This window comes from Pleurodeles waltl, chromosome 6 (assembly GCF_031143425.1).
Source record: "Pleurodeles waltl isolate 20211129_DDA chromosome 6, aPleWal1.hap1.20221129, whole genome shotgun sequence".
NCBI lineage: Eukaryota > Metazoa > Chordata > Amphibia > Caudata > Salamandridae > Pleurodeles > Pleurodeles waltl.
Window position 1 is genome coordinate 864,300,806 of NC_090445.1, and position 14,652 is coordinate 864,315,457.

At 43.5% G+C, this 14,652-nt stretch overlaps 1 protein-coding gene across 1 annotated transcript in view; it reads left to right on the forward strand.

Annotated features, from left to right (window-relative positions):
• The first annotated feature begins 4,820 nt into the window (after positions 1 to 4,820).
• HOGA1 (4-hydroxy-2-oxoglutarate aldolase 1) overlaps positions 4,821 to 14,652 on the forward strand; it is a 197,077-nt gene continuing 187,245 nt past the window's right edge. Inside the window, exon 1 of the mRNA XM_069239624.1 lies at positions 4,821 to 5,573. Within this exon, the coding sequence (XP_069095725.1) occupies positions 5,315 to 5,573 (259 nt within the window). The 5' untranslated portion in view covers positions 4,821 to 5,314. The remainder of the gene's footprint in view (positions 5,574 to 14,652) is intronic.

Sequence of the window (14,652 nt, forward strand, 5' to 3'; positions counted from 1 at the left end):
GTCATCAACTTCTGGACTTGGTCTCCTCTCTCCACAGGTCTTAAGGTCCAGGAATCCATTGTTGGTGTCTTGCAGTCTTGCTTAGTTTTTGCATAATCCTTTACCACGACTCCTAGTGTGTTCTGAGGAAACTTGCTGTACTTTACCCCTGTATTCCTTGGCTCTAGGGTGGGGTATTTTACTTACCTTTAGTGTTCTCTTACACTCCCAGCGACCCGCTACACAATGCACTTACCTAGGAAGAAAACCGACATTCGCATTCCACTATTTTAGGATATGGTTTGTGTTGCCCCTAGGCCCATTGCTACCTATTATGTTTTTCACTGTTTGCACTATTTTATGACTGTTTACTTACCTGATTTTGGTTAATAGTGTATATATGGTGTATAATACTTACCTCCAGAAGGAGTATAGCCTCTAAGATATTTGTGGCCTTGTGTCACTAAAATAAAGTACCTTTATATTTGGTAACACCAAGTACTGTCTTTCCTGTGTATAAGTACTGAGTGACTATAGTGGTATTGCAACAGCTTTCCCTGTCTCCTAGTTCAGCCTTGGCTGCTCTGCTACAGCTACCTCTAGACAGCCTAAGCTGCTAGACACTCCCTACAATTCACTAAGGTGGATCACTGGACCTGGTATAAGGTGTAAGTACCTCTGGTACCCACTACAAACCAGGCCAGCTTCTCACATTGACTCAAAACATTTAGTAAGGCTTCTAGGCCAACAGCTCTTAGGCTCAAGCACATGTTTGTGTCAACTGTAAATGTTATTTTGTCTATATATTTGTAGGCCATTTTGTGAATGGATTCGAATTATTTAATACCCAAGTCAAGTACTGTTACCAGCCTCACAGAAAAGATTTTGAAGATGTGCGATTTGGTCCATGTTTCATGCCATCACAGCAGGCAGCAGAGAGGGCAGGAGATAATGACTGGTGTTACAACTCATGATCCTTTGCCAATCAAAGGTCAGAAACACCATTCAAAAAAATTGGCATATATTGAATATTGGGAGTGGTGATATGCTATGGCCCAGTTTCGCATGTAAAGGATCATATTCCTTAAGGGGTCGATTTGTCCACACCTGATAGCTAAATAACTCTAAAACTCAACAGATCTTAGAGAACCTACCTCCACCTCGTAGCAGCACTCCATGTGGCCACTGTAACGTCTGCTTTTTAACCGGGGCAAGTAAATAATTCATGCTCTATAGTGGAAAGTTTTGGAAACCAAACAGCTTTACCAATTGCAATACTATTCATTTAATTTAATGTTGAATGTAACTGAATGTAGTTGTCACCTACATGACATACAGATGACTACTTGTAGAATCAAAAAACGCATTCAGGACTTGAGTATGATAAGAAATAAGAACCTGTCCACACAACTGGTGATTCTTTATTAAGAAGGAAGCCACACAGTACTGGACATTTCCTCGACAGTACTATAACATGTTAGGACTGTTCATGCCTGCATCAACAAGGTCCTACTGAAAAAGATACAAAATGGATTTCCTCAGATCATACTGATTCAGAATTGCATTTTGAACATACCCCTTCCTTCTCTGAATTAGATTACACCATATATTCTCAAATTTAGTCCCCCTGTCAAAATAAACACAGGCAGGCCTTTTTAATTCTAATGTCTATAGGGTGAGTGTTTGTGGTCCTACTACTGATCTTGCAATGATCTTCATACAGGTGAGCTAATTAAGGAATGAGTCTCGTCTAATATGGCGCCTGATTTTTCAGCATCCTGGCAGTGCTTAATTTGTAAATTAGGAAGTGCCGGTGCTCAAAGCCCTCCTCTTAAACATGAGGCAGCTGTAAATAAATCTGCCAGCACTGAACACTGAGGCAGCGTAATCCTGAAGCCATCTCGGCCTCTTCAATCCATTTACGGCCACCCCTGCCCCTTCAGCTCATCCTGCAACTTTCTACTTTCTCCCTTTATGACGCTTTTTAGTTTCCTCTTCCTCCGTTTTTTCCATACGTGTCTTTTGCTTGCAGCAAATGCTTGAGGCATAAGAATAAGCCCCGGCCCTCACAAATGAGTGCCGGTGCTCAGCACCGGAAACAACAAGCACAAATTAAGCACTGCCTCCTGGGTACTATCACTTTTCTGCAACTTGAAAACAAAGTAACTTACTGATCTGTTGATCCATTTGTAGTAGTTTTGACTATTTTACAGCTGTTGTGTATAAATAATCCATTCTGTTCCAACGTGGCGCCCACTCAGTGTGGACCACACTGATGAAATCATGGCCCATAGGATCTTTAGTTGCGCAGTTCTTTTTAGGCTTAAATAGAGTTCTGGTTACTGGTCTCTTAGCTGTAGCACTGAGACTTTAAATGACAGACACACTAATAAGACCTTGTTTTGTACCTTTCATATTTTTTACCCGTTGTGCTCGAATCTCTGGAGCAACGCAACATTGGCATCCTCTTAATTCGTGTTATCCCAATCACGATCTGACATAAGGAGAATTTAATACACAAAGATGAACATTCATAGGATTACAGATCAACACTGAGCACTAAGATAAGTCACTGGGTACAATGCATATGATCTAGTAGTAATTCGCATATCTGTACTTGCAGTTAACCTAAAAACACTGCGTTAAAGTTGTCCTATAAAATTAACCACACTTTAAGACGTATGATGATTTAACATCTTTAAGATCTTCACGTTCTGTCTGCATCTATTTAGTAAATATAGAATCACGATCACATTTATATTTTTAGTTTACAGGCAGTGGCAAGCAAATGAGGGTATAATTACCCATTTGGGCAGTCACTTCACACGGTGCCCTTTCTGCCTGGTCCTGATGAAACTGCCTCTAGATAGTTTAAAGGCAATGATGTAATCGACCCTGTCTTCAAACAGTGATAGTGTGTGACATATTTTTGTCTTTTAATGTGTGCACTCATGCCTCAGAAGTGTAGAAGTGACACATTTGTATTCGTCAACACTACATTTCCTTTTTATACCATGAGAGCACATATATCCGCACCTATTGTGTGGTCTTCTCTCCATACAGCCATCAAGGGAAAGTACTCCAGTACACGTAAATCATCAGTAACTCAACTTTGATGTCAAGTTCACAGAGACGTTTTATAAGTGAGAGTTTAACCACCCACCACCGGTCACGGTGTGAGATACGCATGTTCCTATATGCTTTAGGATCACATCCAAGATAAGAAGCCCGGATCCCAGCTAAGCAATTACTGCATGCTCCGGATTATCCATTGAGGTATTGATCTGAGTATCTTTTTGCTGACTACATTGTTAAGCAACTTTAAAATTGTTTCACATGCTGTAGACTTCCCACGGAGGGCAGGGTGTAAAGTTGTGCGGTTTCCTTTAAATTATGTAGCAGATAAGTACTCCATTACCTTCTTCTGTCAGATCAAAGCTTGTTCCCAATATAAAGCCAAGGCTTTGTGTTTTTTCACTTTGAGTTAGTGAGGGTGGCCCGGAGCATTTGCATCTTACTCCTTTTATGATGAAAGCAGAGAGGCCAGTGACTGTACAGAGGGGGCAGGGAGAAGAGAGAGCAGTGTGTAAGCTGAAGGGACAGGGTGCAGAGAGTACTGTAAGTGTTAACAGGCTGCAGAGGGGGCAGTCACTGAGGTGAGGAGGTCGTGTTTCTGCAGAGCAGTCAGCAGCTGCGATGTGACAATGAAATGAATTGCATTATCCAGTCTAAACGCATTCCAACAATCCCTTCCCACCTTTAATCGGTTCCAATTTATGTTCTTATCAGTTGGATTCCATCAATAATTGTGTGAGCCTGGCCCCATGCAGCTTACATATTGTTGTAGCAAAGAGGCTGCTTAGCTATCGTAGGTTCCCCCTGACAGCTGGAAACACTCCACACAAAGGAATCAAATATCGCAAACACTTTCCCTAACAAGAAGCGACCCATTTGTTTTGTTAATGCACGATTAGACAAGCATTGATTTTGCCAATAGGTCTGGCTGTGATTTATTTATTTTTGCAAACAGGCACTACGCAAACACATTTGGTAAAAATATTAAGTAAAACAGAGTGGCCCAGATGCTCACGTACGCTAGTGCTAGCACTAAAGTACGCTCCTTTTCAGGCAGTTATGCACAAATGATAGGGTAAAATGCCTCATCACAGTACAAGGCAGTCAGCGGATGAAGTGGACTGACCCACCGCTCTGTGCTGTATGCAGGCTGAAGCCAAATGTGACGGGATAAAGAAAGCCCCTGATCTACATGCGGTTTGTATTTTTTATTATGGTTTTTTGAAAAAACACCTATGCAATAAACAAATCTATTGTTTGCCAATGCTTGCTTCAAGGGACCAATTTATAGATTTTGAGTATCACCCATTTCACCTGAAATGGGTGATACTCAAAACATATCTGTAAGCCCTGGAAACGCTCCCAATATCGCTCGAATCATTTGTAAAACGTGCTTATAACTTATCGTTTATCTGTAGGAGCTGATTGAGGACAAGTCAGTGATCTGATATAAAGATTCGCATATCCATACATTTTAGAAATCTCGAATAGGTGCTTTAAATTACCTTTAACAATGTACACTAAGTAGTGAAACGTCCACTACACACACACACAAAGTGAGAGCATGCGCGACTTTTTTGCAATGGGAGACACTGACGTGTTGGAGTGTAAAACGCACGCACCGCCCTCACCAGGGGCACTGGACATCTATTTATCCAACCAGCCCTCTAGTTTTGTTTTAGCCTGTGAGACAGACTGTCGTTTAGCCCAATCAGTGCAAAGCATTTGTTGACTCGCTCTTAAATATGTTAAGAGGTAGTTTACCCTTTCATGCTCGGCCTTGGGCACAGCACATTGAAAGCGACAGTAAAAGATAAACGAATGAGTAAAGTACTTCCAACGAAGGACAGAGGGGGGACGGAGGGTGAACGCAATACCTCATAACTGGTAGCGTGTTATCGCCTTTACCAAATATATACATACTAAAATAAATGTGACAGTTGAACTGATAACCAAGTAAATAAAGTGATGCAATGTATAGCTGTATAACCCTCCTTCCACGGACCACAGTAGCAGAAGTAGTCAGTGTTGGCGTATTAGGCGTTTAGTCTGTACACCAGTAAACATTTAAATTGTAGCATTAATCATTAACAACCATCACTGCGACTGCCTGTTATCGGTATGCAACAGGGGCACGGGTAGAGAGACGCGTTCACCGTGTTTCTCTGGTCTTTTTGTTTAAACCAACCCCCCGGGACTTGAACCAGGACCGTAGCTTTACCTGTAACCAGCGCACCCCTTTTTGCATACAAAAGTAGTAATGGCAATGCTCGCCTGCAGACTGCACCCCGCTGTTCCTTCTGGGATATCGCGCTGGGCGAGGTGTCCTGTGCTGAGGAGGCCAGGCTGGTCTGCTTTCCCAAAACGGGTGCTGAGGGGTTTCAGCTCTACTACAGACCAGCGACTGGACATTAAAGGGATCTTTCCGCCCATTACAACCCCCTTTAGTACGAAGGAGGAGGTGGACTTCAACAGACTGGAAGGAAACTTGCAGAAATACTCCTCAATTCCTTTTCGAGGTAAGATTTGTTTAGGGTTTCCAGTTCTATTATTTGTGAGAGCGCTGTTGTGCTGTATAAAACGTTCTTCGGCTTTCATTTTGGGCAAGACTTATAAAGTACAATTCTTTCAGATTTTTTTTGTTTATTGTTTAGGCTAACACTCTAAAAGATAAACAATAGCATAAAATTAAGTTTGCTGTGAGCCAGTTAAAATGGAACTTGAGAACTGATTCTAATTTTACTCTATTACAACATTTATATATTGCTTAGTACCCCTATGGAGGGCACTGAAGTTCGTTCTTATATGGGTTGCATGCTACAGTATGGAGGGTGTATGGTTGGAAGTGTGGTGTGTTTTATTTTTATCTTAAGTGGAAAGTATTTCTATGTTGTGCATGATGACTACTGAAGAAGAGTTTAATCATTTAATCACAGCTGCATTAGCTCAAAAATAACAGTTAAAACAGATATTAAATTGAAGGGATTGGGTTTACGCTAGCATCAGCTAATGTAAGCCTTAATTTCAAAATGGCTGATATTGTCTCCATCCATCCTTCGGGCCAGAGAGCAAAATAACCAGGCTGTGTTCAAGAGAGTAAGAAGCCACTTAATTGGACAGGTAAGCAGTTCCAAAACCTTTAAAACATTTTACAATGTATAATCCATGACCTCACTAATACAAAACCCCTACTCAGTAAGGCCCCCAACCCTTCCTGCTTACTGCACCCCTACTTACTGCCACCTGTCCAGTGACAACTACATTTCTGAACTGCATACCTGAAATCAGCAAAGTAAATTACCTGTTGAAATTGGGAAGGAAGGAGGGGCCAAAAATTTCTTTCCCTGCACTACCGGGCCACAGTGTCGGCATGACACGCTTCAAAACTATTTTCAACCATTACTCCACCCTCCCCTGCAGGGACAGCCAATCAGAGTATCCCAACGAGCCTGGGATTTACCACTCGCCCGAAGTTGCACGGGGTGGGCATCCGATGGATGCCACCCCCAGAAGCCCCCATCGGGCGAGAGGGCAATATAACCAGGCCGTGTCCAAGAGAGTAAAAGGCCACTTTATTGGACAGGTAAGCAGTTCCGAAACCCTTAAAACATTTTGCAATGTATAATCCATGGCCTCACTAATACAAAACCAAAACTGACCCCCCCCCCAAACAACCCAAATCCTCAGAGCAGTCTTCCAGGCTTCAATCTTTCCCATTCCGTGACTCCCCCAGGGCTCCCCGGTGTCCCCTCTGCCAACTCCTACTCTGTAATGTCCCCAATCCTTCCTGCTTACTTCTCCACAAGGAAAAACCCTGGTAAGGAGGTATTTCCTGCCCCTTCTCCCCCCACAACATTTTGATTAAGCCCATAAGTTCTGTAAATCAACTGACAATCAGCAATTTTGTTTGAAACTGAAATTGCCACCAAAGCAGCTAGGCATTTCCAAAACTGCCTTGCATTTGATTCAAGCAAAGCGATAATCTGACCCCAGTATTTATTTTAGCAGCACCATCTTTGTATTGCTAAAGTTTACGCCAATTTTTCTCTTATTTCAAGAAGCTATAGCTCTGTCCCCATGAATGAAAGATGAACCCCATCTTGTCTAAAAAACCGAAACTCTTCTTTCTTAATGTCATAATGCTCTAACCAAGCCAACCCTCCCTGTTCTTGCAGAAGCGTGACATTTCCCTGTTACTCTTGCATCTTGCCCTCTCTACTGCTGTGCTTTTCACAGCCCCCCTCCAAACTCTTCTGGGCACTAACGCTGTAACCACCACTTTCGTCCCAGACCAAGACCTCCCAATGATGTCCAGATCCCTCTTCATCTCCTTAATCAAGCCCAAACCTGACAGTTGTACTAAATCATTTTCGCTAGTATGCAAAATAAGCACATCCGGGCAAACTCTTAACAGAGACCAAATTTGATAAACAAGGAAGCAACTGCCCCCCATCTCATACCCCCTCTACCCCACAATTCAATTTTTACTTCATCGTTCCTGAAACCCAAATTATTTCCAAATGGTCTGCTGTCAGCTTGCTTTGCCGCCCACTTAACGAACGAATGTCCAACTATCCAAATCAGGGCTCGAAAAATCCACTCAACCACTCTCGACAACTCGCATTGGTGAGTCTTATGTGATCAGGTCGAAGCTATTTTTAATACTTACTCATCCCTTCTGGCGAGTTGACACTGAGCAAGTGTTCCATTCAGTTGAAAAGTGGAGGGGCAATACAAGATGCCTTTAAATCTTGTACTTATGTGCATTTCCTCTGTGTTCAGACAGAGGTCAAAAGTCAGTTTTTTTTTTTGCAATTAATTTTCCTTCTGACTGCAAACTTCCAGGACTTTGTATGGTGAACTGTGTGACCTGCTGCTTAGAATGTAAAATAAAAGGATGTAGGCTGTCAGGTTTTTCCTAACACACAACATTTAAATGATTCTGTCAGCAGTACAAACATTTCAAAATATATTTCTGTAGTTGTGAAAGCCATTTTTTATATTTGTGTGTGATGAAAAAATATTTTAATAGGATGAAAACAAATCAGAATACTTTACATGTTGATGTGCAAAGAATATGTTTTCTGAAACTCAATTTTCACAGATTGTAAATACACTATATAGTTTTATCAGGAAAGCTGCAAGTTAGTGGAGAGGGTTTTGGACATTTCTTGGAAAGTTACTGTGTGTAGATGACAATATGTTACCACATCATGGTGTAGTAATATATTTATTAACCCTTTCGCTGCCAGGCCTTTTCCCCCTCCTGTGCCAGGCCTTTTTTTGGCTATTTGGGGCAGTTTGCGCTTAGGCCCTCATAACTTTCTGTCCACATAAGCTAGCTAAGCCAAATTTGCGTCCTTTTTTTCCAACATCCTAGGGATTCTAGAGGTACCCAGACGTTGTGGGTTCCCCTGAAGGAGGCCAAGAAATTATCCAAAATACAGTGAAAATTTCGTTTTTTTCAAAAAAATGGGAAAAAGTGGCTGCAGAAGAAAGCTTGTGTTTTTTTTCCCTGAAAATGGCAACAACAAATGGTTTGCGGTGCTAAAATCACCAGCTTCCCAGCTTTCAGGAACAGGCAGACTTGAATCAGAAAACCCAAGTTTTCAACACAAATTTGGCATTTTACTGGGACATACCCCATTTTAAAGATTTTTTGTGCTTTCAGCCTCCTTCCAGTCAGTGACAGAAATGGGTGTGAAACCAATGCTGGATCCCAGAAACCTAAACATTTCTGAAAAGTGTACAGAATTCTGAATTCAGCAAGGGGTCATTTGTGTAGATCCTACAAGGGTTTCCTACAGAAAATAACAACTGAAAAAGAAAAATATTGAAATTGAGGTGAAAAAAACAGCAATTTTTCTCTACGTTTTACTCTGTAACTTTTTCCTGCAATGTCAGAGTTTTGAAAGCAATATACCATTACGTCTGCTTGACTCTTCTGGTTGCGGGGATACATAGGCCTTGTAGGTTCATCAAGAACCCTAGGTACCCAGAGCCAATAAATGAGCTGCACCCTGCATTGCATTTTCATTCTATACCGGGTATACAGCAATTCATTTGCTGAAATATAAAGAGTGAAAAATAGCTATCAAGAAAACCTTTGTATTTCCAAAATGGGCACAAGATAAGGTGTTGAGGAGCAGTGGTTATTTGCTCATCTCTGAATTCTGGGGTGACCATACTAGCATGTGAATTACAGGGCATTTCTCAAATAGACGTCTTTTTTACAGACTCTCCTATATTTGGAAGGACAAGATGTAGGGAAAGACAAGGGGCAATAACACTTGTTTTGCTATTCTATGTTCCCCCAAGTCTCCCGATAAAAATGATACCTCACTTGTGTGGGTAGGCCTAGTGCCCGCTACAGGAAATTCCCCAAAACACAACGTGGACACATCACAATTTTTGACAGAAAACAGAGGTGTTTTTTGCAAAGTGCCTACCTGTAGATTTTGGCCTCTAGCTCAGCTGGCACCTAGGTAAACCTACCAAACCTGTGCGTTTTTTAAAACTAGAGACCTACGGGAATCCAAGATGGGGTGACTTGTGGAGCTCTGACCAGGTTCTGTTACCTAGAATCCTTTGCAAACCTCAAAATTTGGCTAAAAAAAACACATTTACCTCACATTTCGGTGACAGGAAGTTCTGGAATCTGAGAGGAGCCACAAATTTCCTTCCACCCAGCGTTCCCCCAAGTTTCCCGATAAAAATGATACCTCACTTGTGTGGGTAGGCCTAGCGCCCGCTACAGGAAATTCCCCAAAACACAACGTGGACACATCACAATTTTTGACAGAAAACAGAGGTGTTTTTTGCAAAGTGCCTACCTGTAGATTTTGGCCTCTAGCTCAGCCGGCACCTAGGTAAACCTACCAAACCTGTGCGTTTTTTAAAACTAGAGACCTAGGGGAATCCAAGATGGGGTGACTTGTGGGGCTCTGACCAGGTTCTGTTACCCAGAATCCTTTGCAAACCTCAAAATTTGGCTAGAAAAACACGTTTTCCACTCATTTCGGTGACAGAAAGTTATGGAATCTGAGAGGAGCCACAAATTTCCTTCCACCCACCGTTCCCCCAAGTCTCCTGATAATAATGGTACCTCACTTGTGTGGATAGGCCTAGCGCCCACGAAAGGAAATGGCCCAAAGCACAACGTGGACACATCACATTTTTTCACAGAAAACAGAGGTGTTTTTTGCAAAGTGCCTACCTGTGGATTTTGGCCTCTAGCTCAGCCGGCCCCAGGGGGGGCAGAAATGCCCTAAAATAAATTTGCCCCCCCCCCCCCCCCGGGAGCTACCCTTGCCTACGGGGTCGCTCCCCCTGCGTGACATTGGCGCCAAAAAAAAAAAATTCCCGGTGCCTAGTGGTTTCTGCCCCCTTGGGGGCAGATTGACCTCAAATCTGCCCCCAAGGGGGGCAGAAATGGTCTAAATACAATTTTCCCCCCAGGGGAGCGACCCTTGCCTAATGGGTCGCTCCCCATCTCTAAAAAACAAAAAAACCAAAAAAAAAACCACACACAATTCTTTTTTGCCCTGGCGCCTAGAGGTTTCTGCCCCCCCCCCGGGGGCAGATCGGCCTAATAATAGGCCGATCTGCCCCCGGGGGGGCCGAAATGGCCTAAAATAAATTTGCCCCCCGCCTAAAGGGTCGCTCCCGTTGCGTGAAATTCACGTTAAAAAAAAAAACTCCCTGGTGTCTAGTGGTTTCTGTCCCCCTTGGGGGCAGATTGGTCTCATCAAAATAGGCCAATCTGCCCCCAAGGGGGGCAGAAATGGCCTAAATATAATTTGCCCCCTAGGGGAGTGACCCTTGCCTAAGGAGTTGCTCCCCACCTAAAAAAAAAAAAAAAAAAATGATCCCTGGTGCCTAGAGGTTTCTGCCCCCCGGGGGCAGAAAAGGCCTTCCCAAAAAATGCCCCCCATTGGGAGCGACCCTTGCCCAAGGGGTCGCTCCCTTATGGCAATTTCAACATAAAAAAAAATCCCTGATGTCTAGTGGGCGTTTCAAAAGCCGGATTGCAAGCAATCCGGCTTTTGAAACGCTCAGAGAGACTTCAAAGGGAAGGAAATACATTTCCTTCCCCTTGAAGCCTCTCTGGGCCTCCCTCCTCGTGATCGAAAGAGAAATGCAAAGCAAAGCATTTCTCTTTCGATCACGCTTGAAGCTGAGCTTCCAGCGCGATGGGAGGAGGCCCTTGACAAATCAGTGCGCAATTGCGCGCTGACGTAACGGGGGGGGTCGGGGGTGGAAGGGGAAGGGCTTCCCCTTCAATCCCTGCCTTGGGGGGGTGGATGGGGAGCACGGGGGAGCGCTAGCGCTCCCCCCAGTTCCCGGGTGTGGGACGAGGTGACCTCGTCCAAGGCACCCGAGCGGTTAAAATTGAGTGTTTAAACAAACTGAGAAACACTCCTGCCCTGATGGCAATGTTGTTAGTAAACCAAAAGTCCTAGGTTATGTGGGCTAGACCTCATGGGTATGTGGGCTAGATTCTTGTGATGCATGCAGAAATCTTGAGTCTACTTAATCAAACAAAAGAGGTTTTTTTTGTACTGCAGAAATGCTGAACTCACATATTTGAAGGTGCAATCATACGTGAGAATTAAGAAAAAGCGACTCTGTAAACTATTTGCCTAGGATCACACAATTTGAGACCCGTTTATGGGTAAAGTTCATCACAGTTAGGTCGAGTAGATTATTTAAGTTACTCGACCTACAGGTCTAGTAACATTTTAATGATTTTTTGAGCCCTACAAATGGACATAAAAGCTACAGCCGGGCCAGGTACTCAACCTGAAATCAGAGAAAAATGTTAGATATGCCATACAAGTTAAGCATCCTCAATATCCTTAATATATCGAAAGCAGCAATCAGATGACCAACAACCCAATTTCTTCACTTCTTTGATTGAAAACCCCGATCTTGCCGCTTCAGATGCTGTACCTTTACGGAAAGAGTGCATGCCGAAACGAAATGGATCTAATCCTGCATAACAAAGCGCCCCATTACCCCCAAAACTTGTGCAGCTGTCAATCTACCACCATCCTGATGAATAAATACAAAACCCAACTCACCTCTTTTAAGTGCCTTGAAACTCTGAAAATTATCTACAGGGCACACTATACCTCCAGTTCTCTTTAGCGACACAGTAGCACCTTTTTTCTTTTGGTCTGTCTTAGATTGCTCCAGAAATATTTGCACATACTCATCAGAAACATTGACATGTTCTTCCTGCAGCCCACCCTCCTGATTTTTACCCAATAGCTCAGATATTCTAAATGCCCCAAAAAACAGCCATGACATACATAACTTGAACAATATTTGCTCATAATATGAAAAACCTGTCCTAAACTCTTTAACAAACTTACCAACACCTTAATGGAAATAGGATCCCTAGCTGAACGAGTTGTCTGTTTCTCTTTTGCCCATCTTTGCAGTAATCTACTACCCATTTCCTCAGCTGAAGGTTCATATTCCCAGAAAAGGTTTCCATACAAACTCAAATCAGCTAATTTACCAGCAATAGTTGTGGCCATAATCTTTTTGTCAATATTGCTCATTATGAAGCTCACCGCATCATATGTCCTTTGTAAACAGCCTTGTTCATCATGGGGCCTACGAGCAGCACGTAAGCTCAAGAACTCCTCCCAAGCTCTCCTATAAGCCATTTTAGTGCTCTCCGCTAGTGACTTCTCAATGAGTGTCAACATTCTCAATCAGCAAAGTCCCATACCGCCTTTGGGACCTGTGTTTTCAGTAAATCTGCTCCAGGCGCCAAACCACGGAATCGCCGCCACTGTGAACGAGATAATACGTCCTCTATGTTATTATTCACTCCTGGCAAATGCTTGGCTATGAAGATGATATTGAACATCAGACAACCCAGCATAACTCTTTGCAGCATTCTTAAGAGGTGCTTATCTTTGACCCTGTGACCATTAACCAAATCTACCACTGTCTTGTTGTCTACAATAAAAGTGACTGTTTTGTTCTCTAAATCCTTTCCCCCACACTGCTAAAGCAACCAACAAAGGAAAAAACTCGAAGAATGCAATGCTTCTTTTTCTCTTTTATCCATCTCTTTGGCCACTCTCCTGCACATCATCTTCCGTCCCAAAACACCCCAAAGCTCTTAGCAGCTGCTGCGTCTGAAATAATCTGAACCATCCAAACGAAGTCTGAGTCAGGCAACCACATGGTTATCCTGTTGAAACCTCTCAGAAATGTTAGCTAAACCACGAAGTCTGCTCTCATGTCCGCTGTGATCCGTACTCTATGGTGTGGCAAACTGACACCTGACATCACAAAACCAAGCTACCTGCAGAAAGACCTACCAGCTCTTACCACCTTACAGCCAAAATTAAGGAGACCTAGCCAGCGTTGTATTTGATGCAACTGCAACATGGGTGCTTCTTTGCTAACTCTAATGTCTCAATAATCTCCAAGACTTTCTCCTGTGGGAACCTTGCTTCCATTTTCACTGCATTCAACTCAATTCCAAGGTAAACCAAACAAGTACTCGGGCCCTCCGTTTTCTCCTGAGCTAGAGGTACCCCAAATGCTCCTGCCATGGCCTGAAACTGTTGCAAAGCCTCTGTAAATTCCCCACTTCCACCTGAACCTGCTAGCAAAAAATCATCCAAATAGTGGGTAATTAATTTTGTTCTAGTTGTCTAAGTAAAACACCACTGTAAGTGTAGGAAAGTACCATCTTGCCTGGCATGTTACCCCCATATTTCACTGTATATATGTTGTTTTAGTCTATGTGTCACTGGGACCCTGCCAGGCAGGGCCCCAGTGCTCATAAGTATGTGCCCTGTATGTGTTCCCTGTGTGATGCCTAACTGTCTCACTGAGGCTCTGCTAACCAGAACCTCAGTGGTTATGCTCTCTCTGCTTTCCAAATTTGTCACTAACAGGCTAGTGACTAAATTTACCAATTCACATTGGCATACTGGTACACCCATATAATTCCCTAGTATATGGTACTGAGGTACCCAGGGTATTGGGGTTCCAGGAGATCCCTATGGGCTGCAGCATTTCTTTTGCCACCCATAGGGAGCTCTGACAATTCTTACACAGGCCTGCCAGTGCAGCCTGAGTGAAATAACGTCCACGTTATTTCACAGCCATTTACCACTGCACTTAAGTAACTTAGAAGTCACCTATATGTCTAACCTTCACCTAGTGAAGGTTGGGTGCAAAGTTACTTAGTGTGTGGGCACCCTGGCACTAGCCAAGGTGCCCCCACATAGTTCAGGGCAAATTCCCCGGACTTTGTGAGTGCGGGGACACCATTTCACGTGTGCACTGTACATAGGTCACTACCTATGTACAGCGTCATAATGGTAACTCCGAACATGGCCATGTGACATGTCTAAGATCATGGAAGTGTCACCCCAATGCCATTCTGGCATTGGGGGGGACAATTCCATGATCCCCCGGGTCTCTAGCACAGAACCTGGGTACTGCCAAACTGCCTTTCCGGGGTCTCCACTGCAGCTGCTGCCAACCCCTCAGACAGGTTTCTGCCCTCCTGGGGTCCAGGCAGCCCTGGCCCAGGAAGGCAGAACAAAGGACTTCCTCTGA